Source organism: Megachile rotundata, chromosome 4 (genome assembly GCF_050947335.1).
Source record: "Megachile rotundata isolate GNS110a chromosome 4, iyMegRotu1, whole genome shotgun sequence".
Classification (NCBI taxonomy): domain Eukaryota; kingdom Metazoa; phylum Arthropoda; class Insecta; order Hymenoptera; family Megachilidae; genus Megachile; species Megachile rotundata.
In genome coordinates this window covers 20,709,548-20,728,295 of record NC_134986.1, presented here as the reverse complement: position 1 = coordinate 20,728,295, position 18,748 = coordinate 20,709,548, and the positions used below count along the sequence as shown (strand labels likewise).

At 40.3% G+C, this 18,748-nt stretch overlaps 1 protein-coding gene across 1 annotated transcript; it reads right to left on the bottom strand.

Moving 5' to 3' along the window:
* Positions 1-1,308: 1,308 nt before the first annotated feature.
* Positions 1,309-12,522, bottom strand: LOC100877224 (uncharacterized). Its single transcript, XM_003706473.3, has 3 exons — positions 11,581-12,522; positions 8,008-8,190; positions 1,309-3,918 (listed from the first exon to the last, which is right to left on the bottom strand). Exons 1-3 carry the CDS (start codon positions 11,638-11,640, stop codon positions 3,733-3,735), a joined length of 429 nt encoding a protein of 142 aa, XP_003706521.1. The 5' UTR covers positions 11,641-12,522; the 3' UTR covers positions 1,309-3,732.
* Positions 12,523-18,748: the final 6,226 nt, after the last annotated feature.

The following is an 18,748-nucleotide window of genomic DNA, read 5'->3' as shown; positions in this document are numbered from 1 at the left end:
AATTAACACGCTGAAAATTGCACATCGAATCATCGGGTTTAAAGTATCGCAACTTTGCTAAAATTATGGCGGTATATTTTTGACTGCGCCAAACAAAATAATATTTGGTCAAATAATATTCGGAAATTTGATTCGTGTTTCAGGCAGTTTTGGTAAAGGTTTTCAACGGAGGGTGTTAACGCATTCGCCGGGTGAATTGTACTTAACTCAAGCTGTGTTTTCTCGGGAGGTTCAATCGAGTTAATTATATAAAACACGAGTGCTCGTAATATCGAGATATTCATTATCGAATTAAAAGATAATAAAGTCCGTGCTGTTAATAACCCGAGTTCGATGAATCGGAGTTTCTGGATTTTCAGAATGTTCAACGAACGTTCCGAGCAAATGGCGCAGCCAGCCATTCCGCAGGAAGGTTATTTCAAATTTCGTTTCTTCTCGGGAAAACTCGCGTCGTTCAACACCGGGACGTTTGATTTTTCAACGACGAACCGTGCGATCGAGCACTTTTCCAACTTATCCAAGATTAAACGAGTTTCGAACGTGGAACTCGCGCTTTTACAAGTTTGCCTGTCACGAGGAGCGTCACGTTTCGAGGTTACGAAGCAAAAGAGCAAAAAAAAAGAAAATATTAAACGGTGAGCTGTAAACGCGAAACTCCGGATCGTTAAAAAGCGAAAACAGGAGATAAATTCTCGGGAGAGGACAAAATGTTGAGTTTGTTTTGAACGAGACGTCCCAAGAACGAGATACGAGATCTGGGCTCAAGATACCGTGTCAACGGATTTCCTTCCGGGAAAATCCTATCTATCCCATAAATTATCCGCTCCACTCGTTAACCCAAAACGGTGTCCAGGGTTGTCTATATCCGACTCCTTCGAACTAACCCGAACTTCCGTAATTGCTCGGAGGTCAGCTCGTTTAAAGAACATCCTCGCCAATCTGATTACCACAACAATACGAAACTTCCTCCTCGGCTCGAAACAAGCCAACTTAACCGCATTGACGCCATCAAACTTCCGATGGATCTTGGACAATAAACACTACAAAATTCTTTTTGTAATTACATCTGATCAAAGGTGTCTCAAAGGTTTCTAGTCGTTATCCTTTGCACGAAAATCACTGATGAAAACCACTGAAGGACAGAGGTTTTAATCGTCTTGATTAACGAGCACTGATGTAATTACAGGTTCTCTCTTTTTATACGCTTCTAACCTTTTGCACTCCTATGTCGATATTATATTTTTCTTGGACCTTATAAATAGGTTAAATATATATTGAGGTGATGTACGTGAAATGAATAAAATCGTGTATTTGGCGAATGACTTTTATTTATACAGAAGGCGCGATACGAAGATCGAGACTCGAATGTCTCCCGAAAAATATTTTCGCATGAGAGAGAAAACTCTCTCCTTTTTTGGGAAGTCCCGAGTGGAAAGGGCCGAGGGCCTCTTAGACCCGTCGAGCCAGCTCAAAACTATTTACAACTTAATGACTCTATTGACTCGACGGGTCAAAAGGTCTCTGACAAAATCCAGACCTCGTTTTCCACTCGGAACTTTCCCTGTCGCCACAATATTTTCATTTATTTACTGTTTATAATAAATTAAAGATATATATGTTACACACTCCACACTGTTGTGATACATTTAATGCAGAGCTTCTTCCTTGTTCTATTTTGTAAATTAACCCCTTGGCTACTTAAACGAGTCTGACTCATGACTCACTATTCAAAATCTCACTCAAAGACTTGACAAATCTCCCTCAAATTTTAAATACTCTTCAATTTGCAGTTTAGGTCCCATTATGACTTGTGCAGTCATAATATAATAAATGAAAAATATATATGTTACACACTCCACGCTGTTGTGATACATTTAATGCAGAGCTTCTTCCTTGTTCTATTTTGTAAATTAACCCCTTGGCTACTTAAACGAGTCTGACTCATGACTCACTATTCAGAACCTCACTGAAAGACTTGACAAATCTCCCTCAAATTTTAAATACTCTTCAATTTGCAGTTTAGGTCCCATTATAATTTATGCAGTCAATAATCATTGAACATAAAATGCTCACATATACTTGTTCTCCATTTTAATATTATAGCCATGAATAGTTAGCTTTAATACATTTGACAAATACATTGTATTAGGCATTAAGAAATTGACAGGTAAAAGAAATTGAAGAGTGCAAAGAATTAAAAGTCCTCGATTTCTGCTTTACATGTAAGTAAATTAATTTGACATCATAGTGTTAATTCAACTTTGAGTCTGTAAAAATCATGGACAATGTGCAGATGGACAAGCGTCGAAATGGTGCTCCTTCCGCGTTGTAATTGAAAGATGGATGCCGCAGTCGCATGTCCCGGAATCTAATTATTCCGGCGAAATAGAATCTGCTTGAATTACTGGTTGCGTAATCCGCACGAATCGAACACGATTCAATCGAATTGGTGGTTCAGCCGTGCCAGAAACATCCGGTGTTCTCTCCTGCGCTGTTTCCCCTCGACGAGATCGACCGTTGTACTTCGAACGCCGAGGATTCTTTTTTCCTCCTTTTCTCCCTATCTCTCGAATCGCTTAATTCGAGGAATAATCGAGAGATAAGAAGGAAACGATCTGCGACGAAAATGAATTGCGGAGGTTCTGCTAATAAATCTCGCCGTCACTTCATATTTTTTCCTAATTAATGAACGCCGTCTATTAAAACGCGGCCGCGCTGAATCGCTCCTCTGGCCGAGGTTACACCCTTGGGTTTTCTTTCGCGGAAACGGAGGACTGTTATTCAGGTGGCGTTGAAAAATTGTGGCGATAAAGAAAGAAACTTTACAGGCAGTTAGAGGAGAATGTATCCGATTAACGGTTAATTAAATGCAGTAAGAAAACATGTACGCGAGTGAACGAATCGAATCGTCTATAAAATTGTTTACTACAGGAAAACATTGATCATAAACCCAATAAGAAACGAGTCATACTTTGTAACAGAATCTTTATTTGTCATAAAAAGCGTAAATTTTCTTCGAACTCGCGTCCGACCGAAATGCAATTTTATTAAAAGCATTTATCTTCCACCCCCTGTCCTTCATCCTCGAATTTTCTGGATTACCCTGAAGAATGGGAGACCTTCGTTGAATCGCGTTAAACAGGCTCCGCATTGTACAAGTAATATTCCGCATAAGTCTTTATAAGCACAATTTACGAGCCGCCGAGGTGCGAAATAAAAGATGACGAAGAAGCCACGAGAAACAGGGCTGACTCACCAGGGAGAGGCAAAAGAGACACGCGGTTCGAATCCGTGAATTTTGTCGAAAACGGGCACGTTCGAACGAAAGGGTAACCCTCGAAATTGGTCCACGATCGAATTGACCCTCGACCGGGCCGATTTGTCCCCGCAAAATAAATTCGAGCCAGCCGTGCGATTTATCTTGCCGGCGAACAGATTTATTTGCGAAATACGTGGGCAGGCGCGGAACGCACGTACGAAAATTGCGGCCGAACGTTGCGTCACGCGGAACAAACAAATAATCCTCGATGTCGAATAAACAAATAATTTCATCGCGTAAATTCGCGTATAGAAACCTCGAACGTGCGAATATTAATATAAGCGAGCCCGTATTTATTATTCGTGACGCGTAGAAAAAGAGAAGATGGAAGAGGATCTCCAGAGAGACACGCCACGAAAAAAATAGGAAAAACAGTCGGGAAGAGAGTTGGAATTCCACGGCGAGTTCCTCTTTCACGACGTCTCGTCTTTGGAGGAGAACGCGGGATTCTCGCGGGACTGCGCACCGTAGGCTAATTTCGGACACTCGGACTTTCGCCTCTCCTTCTTGCTCTTCCCGTTTTTACAGATCGTCTCGTCGGATCCGGATGGGACGCTGATCACTTCCGTCAGCTGCATCGCCGTCGCGAGCCTCGACGCCTGAAACCAGAATATCGAGATGTCAACTCTTGGAAAATGAAACTTGTCGATTTCATTCGGAACATGTATTGCAGGTTCATCTAGGTGTTCAAAATTATAAGTTCATTTTTAGGTAAATTATGGACAGTTTCTCTCTTTGTACACAGCTGAATGTTATATCTTATGAGCAGACTTTTATTAAATTCACGTTATAATGAAGTTTTTCATTACGTGGTGAAAAATGGAAGATTCGTAGACTGATGTTGGCAATATCACGTCAGTTTCATGAAGATGAAAATGTTATTCAGTCTCTCGAAAAAGTGGAATATACAGTAAGATTGTATTAAACGCAAGGGTCTACAAGAGCAAGGGCAATGATTAAATGAAAGTCTTCCTACATAATAATTTTTTTTACACATTAATTCTTACATTTTAATTCTTGCACAATTGAAACCCAAGCACAGTATGTTCTATAATAAGATTTTAATTATATTCGTTGCATTTATAATTGCACAAGTATAAATGAACCAATAAATACAACTAAGTATGCAATTTCTAAAATTCTTCAATTTTTCATTGTTTAATTCCTAAATCTGTCTGCGATCATACAGAGAAATTCTATTACAAAAAGTATCTCTATTGTTGACTAACAGTTACTAAAACTGGCAACGCAGAAAAGGACCTCATAACTATCCCACAAATTATAGTTCTTTTCATGTTACTCAAATGTCACCAGAATTCGATTGACCAGGTTGTGCACCGCTGTGAAGTTCGCACGCGTTCGCCACAGAATAAAGAAAGGAGTAAAGAAGGATAATACCTTCTTTTCCATGAAAGATTAAACGAGTTTGTAAGGCGAGAAAAAGATGTTTACATCGAAGTAATCATTTTATAGGAAAGTTATGTTCAATCTTGCGAAGAGAGTCTTTAAATATCAGAGGTTGTACTAGGACATGTGTTCTCGCGATAACGATGATACAAAGAAGAGGAGGAATTCCATTGGAAGTTATTCCGCGGTTCATTCGAGACGCGTTAAACAGCGAGAACATCCAAGGAACCCCGCTTTTAATCCTCATAAATCACGAATCCTACCTGGAAAGAGATAACCCCGTTTTATGTTATCAACTAACCTTGTTCCAGTTTAAACTTCTAGCGCGCCGACTACCTTCAGCGTTTGTTGCTTATTTTTCTCGTTTCGATTATTCGCCTACTTCCGTTTACCTCGTTACGTGACGTATCATAAACTTCCTCCGTATCATAAACTACTGGATAAAGGTCATTTATAATCTTCCACTTTGAGATACGGAAGGAAGGTACACAAGAGATTTCTCTAACAGAAACAATTCTGTTAAATTAAATTTTCAAACTTGAGAAACCCGGTTAAAAATTAGAGTTTGTATATTTGTAAATTGGAAGGTACGGAAATATGACTGACTAATTTCTAGCAACATTTGTCACGATCGTGAATATCCATAGTAAACAGGCAGTTATCGCTTGTTTTTTCACGCACCGATCGTTACGTGCATTTAAATTTTCGCAATGGACAGGAATTCATCGAGCGTGAAAAGTGGTCATAGTCATCGTTGTAGCGACGCTTTATCCCATTTGAATTTCATTGTTTGTCCGCGCGTTAAACGCACAGGAAGAACAGGCGGAAAATCGTAAATACTGTTTGGCCGGATGAGAACCATTGATTTTTCGAATGACCTTTCATTTCCTACGAACGATAGCTTCGTGGAAAAATAGAGAAATCTAAACTGATAGCTTCAAATTCGCTATTTTTAATAAATGAACTCTCTAGATATCGGTGGTATTAAAAAATCTATCCGACAGAAATTGGTTTCACCAGAAAATTAATAGTAAAAGCTCGTTTTAATTTAACAGTAAAAGACACAAATGTTATAAACAGAAGAATAATCGAAAATCAGTGGAACAGAAAGTAGATTAATTTTACATGAGCCAATTATATCCACGAGTGCAATTGAAAAGCGCTGACTAAACGATCACGATTAAGCATTGCTTCCAATAACACCTGCGCACCACGAGCGCAATTTGTTGCAAATTCAAGCTATAGCCAATTTAATTAGTTTCCACGCCATCGGATGCATCGCGTCCAATCACGATGACTTATTATGAGATTAAAACTATCCCAAAGGCGAAAAAGTTGTCCAATTCAAACTCGTCGCCGGCGCGAATCAACTCTCTAATTCGCCATACCTCGCACGCTCGTGTCGTTGCTTTTTCTACTTCACCGCCACGCGACATTTATTCCCAAACTCGCTTAAATTAGACGTTTCATTTGTGCTGCTCTAAAAGCGTTCGTTTGGTTTACTGGATATTTGGAGGGTTGGGAAATTGCTAGTTTGGAAATTGAGATATTTGGAAATTTGGAAATTAGAGGACTTCAGAATTTGGGGACGTGCGAAATTGGAGAGTTGGGAATTTGGAGACGTGACAAATTGGAGGGTTTGGAATTTGGGGATTTCAGAATTTGGACACATGAGAAATTGGGGGGTTGGGAATTCGGGGATTTGAGAATTTGGAGACGTGAGAAATTGGGGGATTAGGAATTTGGAGATTTGAGAATTTGGAGACGTGAGAAATTGGGGGATTGGGAATTCGGGGATTTGAGAATTTGGAGACGTGAGAAATTGAGGACTTGAGAATTTGGAGACGTGAGAAATTGGAGACTTGAGAATTTGGGGAGTGAGAAATTGAGGACTTGAGAATTTAGGGACGTGAGAAGTTGGAAACTTGAAAATTTAGGGGATTGAGAAATTGAGGATTTAAGAATTTGGGGATTTGACAATTTGGAAACGCGAGAATTCAAGAACTTGAGGATCCGAAAACTTGAGAGTTGCGAAACTTAGTAATTCGAGAATTGGTAAAAAAGTCCAAAACTTGCAAAAATAAAAATACTATAATTTGTAAATGTCTGGAAACTGTCTAGAAAAAGAAGGCCGATGAGTAGTTAATTCCATCGATAATGCTGATGGGTTCAGGTCACGAAGATAAAAGTGGAACAAAGAAAGGGTGATTTTTAAGGAACGAGGCGTAATAAAAGTTTCTGGTTCGATAGGAGTTCGGAGGAGTTTAAGCTTTCGCGAAAAAGAAACACTTCAGAAATTCACTCGACTTCGCCGGTGGTTGTGTCTCTTTATGAAAAAGCGGCCAACTTTCATCTCGAGAGACAAACGGCCGCGGAGAAGCTCGTACGCCTTTTTGCTCTCGCTGACGTTCGAAAGACTGTTCTTTCTCTTCTTTTTCCCTCCACTCCTCAACGTCGAGTATAAAAATTTAAGTACCTTATTTTACTTAATTCGTCCGACACGAGCTTAACTTCGAGGGTGAATTTAAGAGATGATTTTCTTTTTGTTTTGCCGCGCGATAATTACGACGAGAACTAACCACCGATATATTTGGGAACTTTGAACTAGACGGGATTAAAAGTTTCGAGAATTAATCTGGAGCCTTTAGCAAAGATTACACGCTACGGGAACTTTATCCGCTTATCGGGTTCAACGATTGTGTTCATTTAATAAAATCGTTTTTATTAGCAAGTTTCGATAGAAAATTTCAAAGGGAAGAATCAATTTTTTAATAGTTAACGTTCGGAACAGCAGTCACAAAGTTTTTCTTTGCAAGAAATATATTTCGAGCAATTCGATATTTTACAACGTCCGATATGAACAATGGGCAATAAAGCGAATATATCGTCGAGCTGTTATTACCGAAGTTCGACGAAACTTTTCTAGAAAACGAAACCAATCCAGAGATAAGATCAATTTTGATCGAACTCCGTTTTTGAAGTTCGAAACAGCACTTTTACAACAGAGAAAATTGCTGTATCTAAAAATGCCGATAACCGTTTCGCCCGAGTAAAAAAGTGTTGCTTTTGCAAACTGGTCCGCTTTAAAAACACCATAGATGCGTCGCAAAATTGCTCCCTTCGCTGCCGGGGGAAAAAATAACTATCGCAACAAATTTCAACCCGTCGTTGTAGCGAAAAAATTGTGTAAACATTTAACGAAGCCCCCTGGCAATTTTCCAGCTTCGCGAAACAGCGTCGCTCGAAACGCGTTTGCACGGCCGCGATTTGGAACTCGTTACCTTTCGTCTATCCCGATGGGCGGAATACAGGATCCAGACAATGTAGCACACCATTATTATGGCGGGTATGCAGACACCGGCCAGGGTTGACGCGTCCCGCAAAAGTGCATGGTGCAAGCTGAGCAACATGATTGCCAGAACGGCCCCACCGGCGACGTACCTTCCGGTGCGACGTCGCTCGTCCTGTCAACAAATGACAAATGTCCAGTTATTGTTTCGCCCATTTCCAACCGCTCCGTGTTTTTACAAAAAACGGTTTACGGCGTACATTGTTTGTTCGCGGCCATCTTGTTTGCTTACTCTTCGTAGTCAGCTATTTTTGGACTGCTATGCTTAATAAAGGCAAAGTTTAGTAGGTGTTTGAGACGAGGTGTTTGCTAATGTTAACAAGATGGCCGCAAGGAAAGGACGACTCTACACTATTCGTTTGAAAATAATGTATTTTTGAAACTTTCGTACACCTAGTCTATTCAGACTTTGATGAACTTCTCGATTTAATATATTTAATTAATGTCTCTCTGTTTTGACGATGATTTTGTAACCATTTCTTGTCAGTGCATTATCAAAATCTTGTCGGTGTATTTAAAAAATCTTGCCGATTCAAAACCAAGCTTCACAAGCTTCGTATTTTAGGTTATGTTGGATTAGCAAAACTGAGTCTAACGGTGAGCCTGGCACCATCAGCTCGATTAGACAGAATTCAATTATTGGAGCATTCTATTAACTTCTTTTTTATACAAAATAGTTAACTTTCACGACAATGGTGCGACAGCTGACCTTTATCAAGTATCGTGTCTTTGATTCTATGCCATCCTGTTATGTCCTGTTTGCGTCTACCGTGTCACGTTCTATTTGCTTTCGAATATCGTGCCAAGCTTCCAAATGTAAACGCAATTAACCCCTGAGTAATTCACGGAACAATATCTCCCTTAACAACTTTGGATATCAAATCTGGAATCGTCCTTTGTACCGCATTGATTTATGTTTCCGAAATTTCGAAATGGCAAGAGATATTTATCGCACCGGGTCATAGACACGGTCATTTCCTCTGTAACGGACAGAGTGTTAATACCAACACGTGGTAGTAAAAACAGATTCCGAGAAAACGCAATAAAAAAAACGAAAGATTGAACGCGTCAAAGGTATACAAAGAACATCAGGTGTACCAGAAGGGAACAAAGAATTTATTTACTCGGATGACGAGTGGTTTCTTTCTGGTCGCATCAATCGGCGCCATCGCACGAACGAAATAAAAGCGGAGAAAAAAGCACGATGTCCAGATCGGGCGGTATTAAATTTTGGATAGCGATCGCGGCTGAAGCGACAGCCCTATTTCCATTCGTCCAACACCCGTGCGATTTAACGTTATCGCGGGAAAACTGGACGTGTTGCGTACAAAATATTAAACCTTCAGCTTTCAATTTACTCGCAGTGGAGAAATGCAGAGATACGGCGATGTATGCAACTGGGGATGTCGAAGACGATACATATGTGCATACGTATGTATAGGTGTATGGGGGACTAGAGATTTGGGGATGCAAGAATCTCTGTAGTCGGGATCTAGATATATGGAGAACTGAAAATCCGGAAGTTCAAGAGAAATGTAAAAATCCACAAACTTGAATCTAGGAATCTATGAATCTATAGATCTAAGAACCTATAAATCCAATAATGCAAACATCTCTGCATCAAAAAATTGACGAATGCATCACAGTAAAATAAACACATATTTCACTTTCCCAGAATATAACGCTTTGTGAAATAAAACTGGCGTAATGTTTTTCTCAATTATTCAAATATATTTCATTTATGACGTCGCCGGTGACCCACGGCATTCAACCTGTTTTGCATGCCGTGCAATTGTTGCGACCTGTATACGTATCATTTGGTTGCGTTAGGAATCATCGTGTGATACCGTGAGTAGCAACGTTTTCCCTGCTATTATCATATTCAAATTGACCTACCACCGGATGTAGATAATCGCGAACACAGAAACGGCCTATTTCGTAATGTATTTCGCGTTAAGCGCGGACTAAACCGGGCTATATTACAAATACGTAAACAACCATGGCGAATTATCTCTCGGTAATGAATTTTCTGTGTTCGCAACAGGTGTACTTTGCACGTCAAATATGCTTTGAATTTTAAATACCATTACTTTGTAATATTTCAGAACTAAAATTAAATTCATTCGTAACTTACAAAATGTACAAAATGCGTCTTCCAAAATTTTGAGACATATCAAGCTAGCATATTTCTTGAAATTAAAATATTTTGCTGATGAAAGAGCCGACATTTGAAGGATATCTGATAAACCGGCACGTAAATGTGGAGAATAACTCGTTGCGGGTTAAATTGAGTAAAAAATGGCGACGGAGCATTTTCCATTAAATCGCGCAAAAACAGAGGGATTAAAATTAAACGACACGGATTTCCTAGCGTTTCTATTTTTACAAAAGGCGTTGTATACGGCGCGACATACGGGTGCGCGTGTTACGTTTCCGCAACAGAAAATCACGTTCCACCGACCTCATCTTCGTGGCCGCGTTCGTACGACGCCATTTCCCCGATTTAACGACCGCCGCGCGGTTAATGCGTCGTATAAGGACGTTACACATTTTTTCCTCTTCCATTCATGTACGCTTCTCTTTGTACTTCTTCGGAACAAGGACTAAGCTCGGAACGAGGGTAATTTTAAGATCGTGACTGGCCCAAAGACTCCCTGCACATCCGTCTTCCAGGTTGCAACAGAGTTTAGACTCTAAACTTCGGATCCTTTGGGAGGAGTTCGAAAGATCGAGATGGGACTCGAACAACCGGAACGGAAGTCGTATCGAAACGACACTAAATTTCGAACCACTGAAAAAACGCTACGCTTCCAAACTTTTCTCTGCCATTTCAATTTTACAGCCATCAATGTTTTACTGTGACCAATTTATTTTTTGAAAAACATTTCGCAACTCCAGTTTCGAACTTTAGACATTGGTAACGCGGTTGTTTTAAACATACAGGATGTACCTTTCCGATTCAATATATTCCACTCGTACGAACTTGACTTTTATGTTTTCACGTTTTTATGGAAGCAAGTTTATTCGCCGTAATTAAATGATTTGTGATTTGGAACCAAGTAGCATTGTACCTATCATATATTATTGTGATAAAAATTTATCCCTTTGCGCTCGAGGGGTGATTCTCAGTCACCATTTTATTTAATACAATAATTTGAAATAAGCATTTTTTAATTGATTCTATAATATGACACGTGTGATGTATAAACATAGAGAAGCAAACAATAGTGAAAATTATTAGTAGAGAAATAATAACCTCAAGAGAGTTCATTAAATTTTAAAATTGCTGTTTGCAAACAGTCACATTACGTTCGAGCGCAAAGGGTTAAAATAATGTGCTACAAATAAATTTGTCGTAAAACTGCTAAAATTCAAAGTCCGAAATAAAACTTGTTCGCGTCGTCAGTATTTTCGAAGACGTGTCGTAAATGGACACGGAGAAGATACCGCGTCAGCGATAAAGATCGGAACCGATATCGATTTCTCGCAGGGATTTCGAACTAACCGTAGTGGTGATAGTGTTAAGGGTGTCCCTCGAAGAGGAAGCTTCCGATCTGAGAGGCATGGCCCTGGCAATGACATAAATCACCTTTTCTCGACAGATTTAAATAATCCTTTGAAACGTCCCTCTACCATTCGTCGTCGGTGTCCTTTCTTCTCCCGCGGACATAGATCATCGATACTGTCGTGATTGAATATCCAGACGGTCCTCGATTTAAACTGCGACACCGGTCGTTGGGAAACGAGAAGAATCTCGGGTAACTACGCAGCTTCTCGTGAAACGCATTTCACCGCGTACGGCCTGCACCCTCCGTTTCGTTCACTCGCAACGCGTCCCTTGGGAAAACTTTTATAGCCCTCCGCGAACCTCCACGGACACAGGGAATTCCTGGACTGAATTTACGGTCATGCTGCGCGTTAAATTAAATGTCGCGTATTTACGGTAGGGCTGTTTGGTTTAATTAGAAAGACGGAGAGGCAAACACAGAGAACCGACGAAAGAGAAATCGTCCGTGATCTTTGGAGTTGTAAAAGCACCGACCCTTTTGTCTTCTATCGTCACGTTCGTCCACTTAGGAACATAATCACCCTGGAACCTCGATGAAAATCCTCGAAAATGTCACTGGTGTGTTTCAAGTTTTTTTAACTCGACGACACTAAGAAAGTTTTATGATAATTTATGGCAACTTGGACGGTAATTCGCAAACGCGTAACAGCGTTTCACGGTATCGTTCGTTGCGCAGTTCGCTGTAAACGATCGCCACATCTCGCGAGCACTTCGATTCGATCGAGAGGATCGGACAGCTCGAACTCGTAGCTGAGAGGTTTGAAAATGAAAGTGGCGAACGAGGAGGATGTATCGTAGCTTGGAGAACAGTGCCAGCCATGCATTTACAACGCCACCCGGCACAATATAAGCCAGCCAAACCAGCTAGCATAATAAACGAATAACACGACGGAGCAACACACCCACGTAGATAGACGTCCGCCACAGCCTCTCAAACAAGCTGCGTGGATTCAGCTCGACGATAACTGGCTTTGCCAAAATTAGACGATCCTTTCCGTTACGTGATTCGCGGAATTTGCCGAATACTCTTCCCCGGGAAAATTCCTCGATGGATGCGATCGATATTGTCCAGAAGCAATATAAATTCGATTTATTATTCTGCGCGGGATTCATGAATTAGCGGGCTTTTTAACGGGCTGGTTACCGAAGCGAATAACGCTCGTAACGCGACAATCGCAATTACTCAGAAGGAGCTCGAAAACAATTACTCATTCGGTGATGCACGTTATGTTTATGTTGGACGGAAATAATTTGTAGAATGAACAAATAGAATACCTGCTATTGCAAGATTACAACGGCGAAAGGATTGAAATATTCATTAAAAATCTTCGGGGTTGCTGAAAATGCAGTTCGTGACTACGGTTACATAACAGTTGAATCGACGTTATTTCAACCCTCGGGTAATTTCAGCGTAACAGGCGACGTCGCGACAAAACACGGGCAACGAAAAGTATAAAAAACTAACGGTTGGTCGCAAAGTAGCCCGCCGTAAGGGGAAGAAAAGCCAAAAGTCAGGGATCTTTGGTATCTGTCCACAATCTTGAATTTCCACGGGAATAGCAACTGGGTCAGAGCACGCGTTGCAAGGAAGCCAAAGAAGATTCGATAAAAAACGGAGCAAACAGAAGACGGAGGGGGCAAAAGTTTCCGACTCGTTGTGCCGGATACAATCTTTGCCGGTCAACCTGATTTCCTATTAAGGTCACGGAAGAAACTATCTCTCTTCCGTACATAGCTCGGCCAATGATCTCGAATCGTCTTTCGAATCGTGCATAAACGAAAACGTGGCGATTTGCCCGCTAAACGACTCGGTTGCTCGCACGATTGAAAAGAGGTTCGTACGTGAAGCGAATCCACGACAGGATTGTTCCCATTAAGACGGGTCTATATTCTTGGCACAGAATTCGCGCTTTTACGTGTCGTTCGAGGATTGGTCGGTTCGTGAGGGACCCGCGAAAACATAATCGCGTAATCGTCGTGATCCTGCGGCGGATGATGGAAGCTGATCGAATATCCTGCCTCTTATTGCCGGGATCCGATGAAGCCGACTCCTTTATTCCATCGTCAAAGACTTTCCGAAGCCCGGATATATACGGAGAACCTTCCTTTTTATTTCTTCGTTAGGACGGGGTTGAAACAACGACTAGTCGTAACGACAGGTATTCCAGCACGCCTGGATCCTGCGGAACGGTCGGGTTATGATCGTTCCACGACCGCGTTCAATTTGTACGCTCGTTTCCTCTTCGACCTAGGTCTGCAATTTTTAAGGGTTACTGATTTTTTATGTCACTTTCTGGTTTTTAATTCGGTGCATCGCCGAAAGAGAATTTATGATATTCTGTTTCTTTGAAATATATCAGATATTTACTTTGTTACAGATTCTCTTAGAGGATGCAAAGAAGGACAGTTCAATTTTACGGTAATTGCAATCTGGTGTGCTTTGACGCTAGAGTTGAGTAAAAGTCCATTCGTTAAATTATTAACTGATCAACAGACATAGTTGTCACCGTTATATTACACCATGTCAAAGACTAGCAAACTGACCAGAAATCTCCTGTTAGGTAAGCTTTCGAAATATCCTTCCCGCTTCCACAAATACATCAAAATTTGCCACAGCTCGAACAAGATGTTTAATTCTTTATTCTCGCGTACGTGATTCACGAGTATCCGACAGCTGATTCACCCATAAACAAATGATCGTGCCTATAATAAGACCTAGTGCATTTTGCTGGGGTTCTATTCCGCTATTGTACTACTATTCCGTGCAAAACAAACAGGGGAACTTTGAAGTTGCCACGGAAATTGAGTCGGTGATATTTTAATGATCTCTTGTCGGATAAAAAAATGGTTTAGTCGGTACCGTCGAATACAGAGTTAAAACAACTTTTAATTGCACCCTTCCACCGAACAACCTAAATTACTCGGGGTATAAAAATACGCGATACCGGGTTGCCTTTGGGGGAAACGCTATTTTTGGCAGGCGTTATTAAACTTGCTGATGTTGATTTGATGGTATACGCAGATTGAATGGGTGTTTTTTTTTTCTTACGATTCGTGGGCGTCGTGTTTCCGTTCTTCAACGGTGGCACAACCAAACTAACCAGGGTAAAGAATGTCAGATGGATTCCTAAATTCTCTAGGTTCTTTCGAAACATTTTGTAGAACCTCCCTAGGCTCTTCCTGAATTAAAATCGAAGACAAACGATGGTTCCAGCGTAAACATTTTTGATAATAATAAACACGAGTGGTAAATACCACCTGACATTTCCCCGTTGACATAACCTTTGTCCGATTTATTGGATTTCGAATTAGAAAACTTTTTGCTGTACTACAACGGATGCTTAGCGGTGCCTGAATAATGGAACGGCGTTCGGCAAGTTACAACGCGTTTATTCATTGAATTTTTTAAACGTTGCATAAAGGTCGAAAAGCCTTCGTTATTGTCGGTATCTTCGGTTGCGAGAGAAAATTGAAATTCTATTTTAATCGACGAGAATGTCCTTGTCTTTAGAAAAATGTACGAGGCTATTCCTTTGTAAGTAATTTCAAGCTGCGCGACTTGAAAGAAGTATCCCAGAGCGCAACAACATTCCCAGAAAAACGACAATAATTAGTTAACGATCTCCCGACGATCTTCGTTCTCGTTCTTTTTCCCGTCGCGTCAGTGGAAACGAGGACGTAAATACGCAATCGTAGCCCGATTCATTTCCATTTGTTGTATCACGAACGTCGACGGGAATACATGAATGCCAAGCGGGTGTTTTGAAGTCGCGATAATTGATTCTCAGCGGCAACCACATCCTCGCAGGATATCGAGTAAAAGGGCAAAAGGGAGAAAGAAGTGCCTTCGTTCTCGATCTTTTCTACCGTGTTACGGAGGAACGTAGGTGGTAAGAGATTCTCGGCTGCCTTTTCGCCACGCGTTAACGCGATCGAATAAATTTTAATGCGCTACCTAATCGAGATTAAACATCGCCGCTAAGCGGAAAGCGCTTCAGGAGATGATAAAAAATCACCGGAACCAATTTGCTCTAGTGGGGCATTTAAAACTTTCCCGATGATGCGCTGGCTATAACTTTTCGATTTAGTCGGATGAAACATGAATAATCCTTTTAACACAAGTACTTGGAATTAAATTTACTCGCATCCTTATTTTTGAAATTTATTACTTTAATTTTAATGTTATTTTTAAATATTATGTTCTCTGTATTATATGAGAGGGACTGTAATTTGGAGAGGGCAAGTTCACCCTGATAAATATTCCGGGTACATTAATTTGTGCTAATTTATCTTAAATGGAGCGATTCGTTTCTTAACCTTCGAGCAGATCCACTGCATCAACGTACGAGAATAATAACTGTCGAATCCTGTTTATCTTGGAACGATAATTCGTGAGGAATGCACGAGGAGGAAACGGATGGGCGAGTGTTTTTCGTCAGTTGTCGCCTCGTAAAACCATACGCAAGGTATGCTAGCTACTGTAGAACAGACTTAGACCATTTATGCAACGCATTCTTCTATCCGACTATAGCTAATTTTCAAACCATCAATAAACATGTAGAGATTCTTATTTCGAATGACCAAAAATTACCACTGTTTCATATTTGAGGTACTTCTTTTTATAGTATATCTTATGGTATACCTTAAAATTGATTGATTATCATATACAATATAATAATTATTTTACTGTAAATTTACTAATAAATTAAGTGGGTTGGGTAAATTTTCTGTTCCAATTTTTTATGTCGCGCATTTTTGAAAGAGCATAATCAGTGCCATCTAGCGGTGTACGAAATAATTAATGCAAAAGATAATTGAATTTTTACAAAGAAGAGATTTTTGTGCTTTATTAACAAAATTGAAGAGCTATGACCAACATTCATCTGAAATTACAATTAACTAAGATTGTTACGTTTAATAATTAAAAAAAAATGCACATAATCGGTATCGAAACACTATAACCACCTGGCGGTAACCACATGGAACTAATGAAACTGAACTTCTGCAACTTATTTCAAAACCGATTAGTATTGATATTTATAATCTGTATTAGTATTACTCGCTTGGGACATGTCATGAATTTTAACAAGTAGAAAGAAAGTGGTTTTATTACAATAAAAGGTGTTGCTTTCAGTAAAATTGATAATTTATCACTGGATGGCTATAGTCCTTTTGTACCAAATAATTTTCAGCCGTGGAGAATTATACTTCCTGTGATTTATAATGTCATTATTACTACATAAAATTTGATGAAACAGTATCGCAGAGTTATCTACTAATGCTAATGAATCTTCATGGAAATTCATGTTCCAAAGAAGACTCCATTTTATTTCCAGCTCTAGCCACTAGATAGCACCAGCAGTACCGTTTCAAAAGCGCGCCCTCATACAACTTTGGTAAACTTATAACAAGATTTGTGCAATGTTCCTCGATTAATAATATTCTCCCATACAAAGTAAAACATACTTCCGAATAGCAAAATCATTCTTTTTCTTGTTCAACTTCGATCTTCCTCGTTCCTTCTACCTCGATCTTCAATAAAACGAAGGCCTTATTAATCTTTCCTTATTACATAGTCAGAAAAAAGTAAAGGTTTTATTCCATAGATTCTAATACAATTTTCTCCTTATTCGGCGCCTCTTAACAGATTCCAGGCGTAACTACCACCGCGATATTTCTCGAACGATGATTATCTCTGAATAGGAAAAAGGGCTCGGCCTCTATTGAGATCGTACTTGTACGAACCTTCAATTAACGTTGCTGGAGTACACGAAAATCAATGTATCGCGACGGTAACTCGATATCCTTGAAGCTGCGTATCATTATCCTCGCCGCTGTAACGACGATAATTATTTTCTTATCCCGATTTCTGCCTCTCATTCGACGACGACAAAGTCGACACAAACGACAAGAAACTGATCCGCGGAATGGCTAGGATCAAAGACTATCATGATCAAAGCTACCACGGGCGTCATCGTTCGTTGATCACGTTTCCTCTCGCTCTCTCTTCCCCTCCGCCGTTGTTTTCCTTCCTACCTGCACTCGCTGGAAAACTTACAAACTAAATTTCACCCGGTAAACAAGCGGAAGCTCTCTCGCTGATCAACCGATACCGTTCGCAACTCTATTAACGATTCAAGATGCCCATTCGAAGTTAGAGTTCTGACGTTTCGGGGATTTTCAAATTTTGCAAACTTACAATTTTGCTACTTTGTCATTTCGGAACTTTAAGGTTAAGGATTGTCAAAAACTTAGGAGCCTTCGACTTTGAATTTGGAACATTATGACTTGGTAATTTACTAATCTAGCTTTTGGGAATTTTAAACTTTCGAGACTTTGAAGTATTTCAATATTAGACCTGTCAGAGAAGCTTAAGAATTTCATAACTTAAAAATTCCTCAACTACATCTTTGAGGTTAAATGTCCCTATGATTCAAAAGATTTGAATATTCCATCAACGTCAGTGAACTGTATCGATATTAACGAGAAGAATCGTGATTATCGGGTTCTGTCAGGCGTAATGCGATTTCGCGTTAATAACTCGGACCAAGTTGGCGAGGATAAGTCGACGCGTGTTACGCGAAGTTGGCCAATGGCGATCATCAATCTTTCCTTCGTCTTGGTGAGACCCCTTGGTGAAATATTATCGGCACGGCAGAAGCTCGACGCGAATTTGCACGCCTATCTTTCTCCTTCCTCCTCCGTCTCTCTTCTTTTTTCTCATTTCACGCGTCCACGTGGAAATAGCCAGCACCAGCTGAACGATACGAGCTGTCACCTCTGCTCTTCGTCTCGAGAGCACACGTTCCGAGTGTACTTCAAAACTGTCAACAGGCATCCATCCAGTGGCCGGTTAACTCGTTCGTACAACCCATAAAAAATTACGAGATCCATGAAAGCAACATGTTCCCGCGTACTCGTGTTCCTCTTTCACATTTTCGTGTCACGACCCACTTTCTGTTACTTGCAGAAGTAAGTGGAACTACTTGAATTTTCAGAATGTTCGCCGACTGCCTAAATAAACTCGAGCTTTCCGCGAACAAGGATAACTGCGAGAAAAAGTTTTTATCTATCTTCGATTTTGGGAAATCGAATTCGTTTCTAC

Bases quoted from the DNA above. Each gene is read 5' to 3' on its own strand.
- LOC100877224 (XM_003706473.3), bottom strand. From the start codon at position 11,640: ATGCCTCTCAGATCGGAAGCTTCCTCTTCGAGGGACACCCTTAACACT. The intron at 8,191-11,580 runs GTTAGTTCGAAA...ATTTGTTGACAG, and splicing joins TTAACACTATCACCACTACG to GACGAGCGACGTCGCACCGG. The intron at 3,919-8,007 runs GTAACGAGTTCC...TTCTGGTTTCAG, and splicing joins CCCATCGGGATAGACGAAAG to GCGTCGAGGCTCGCGACGGC.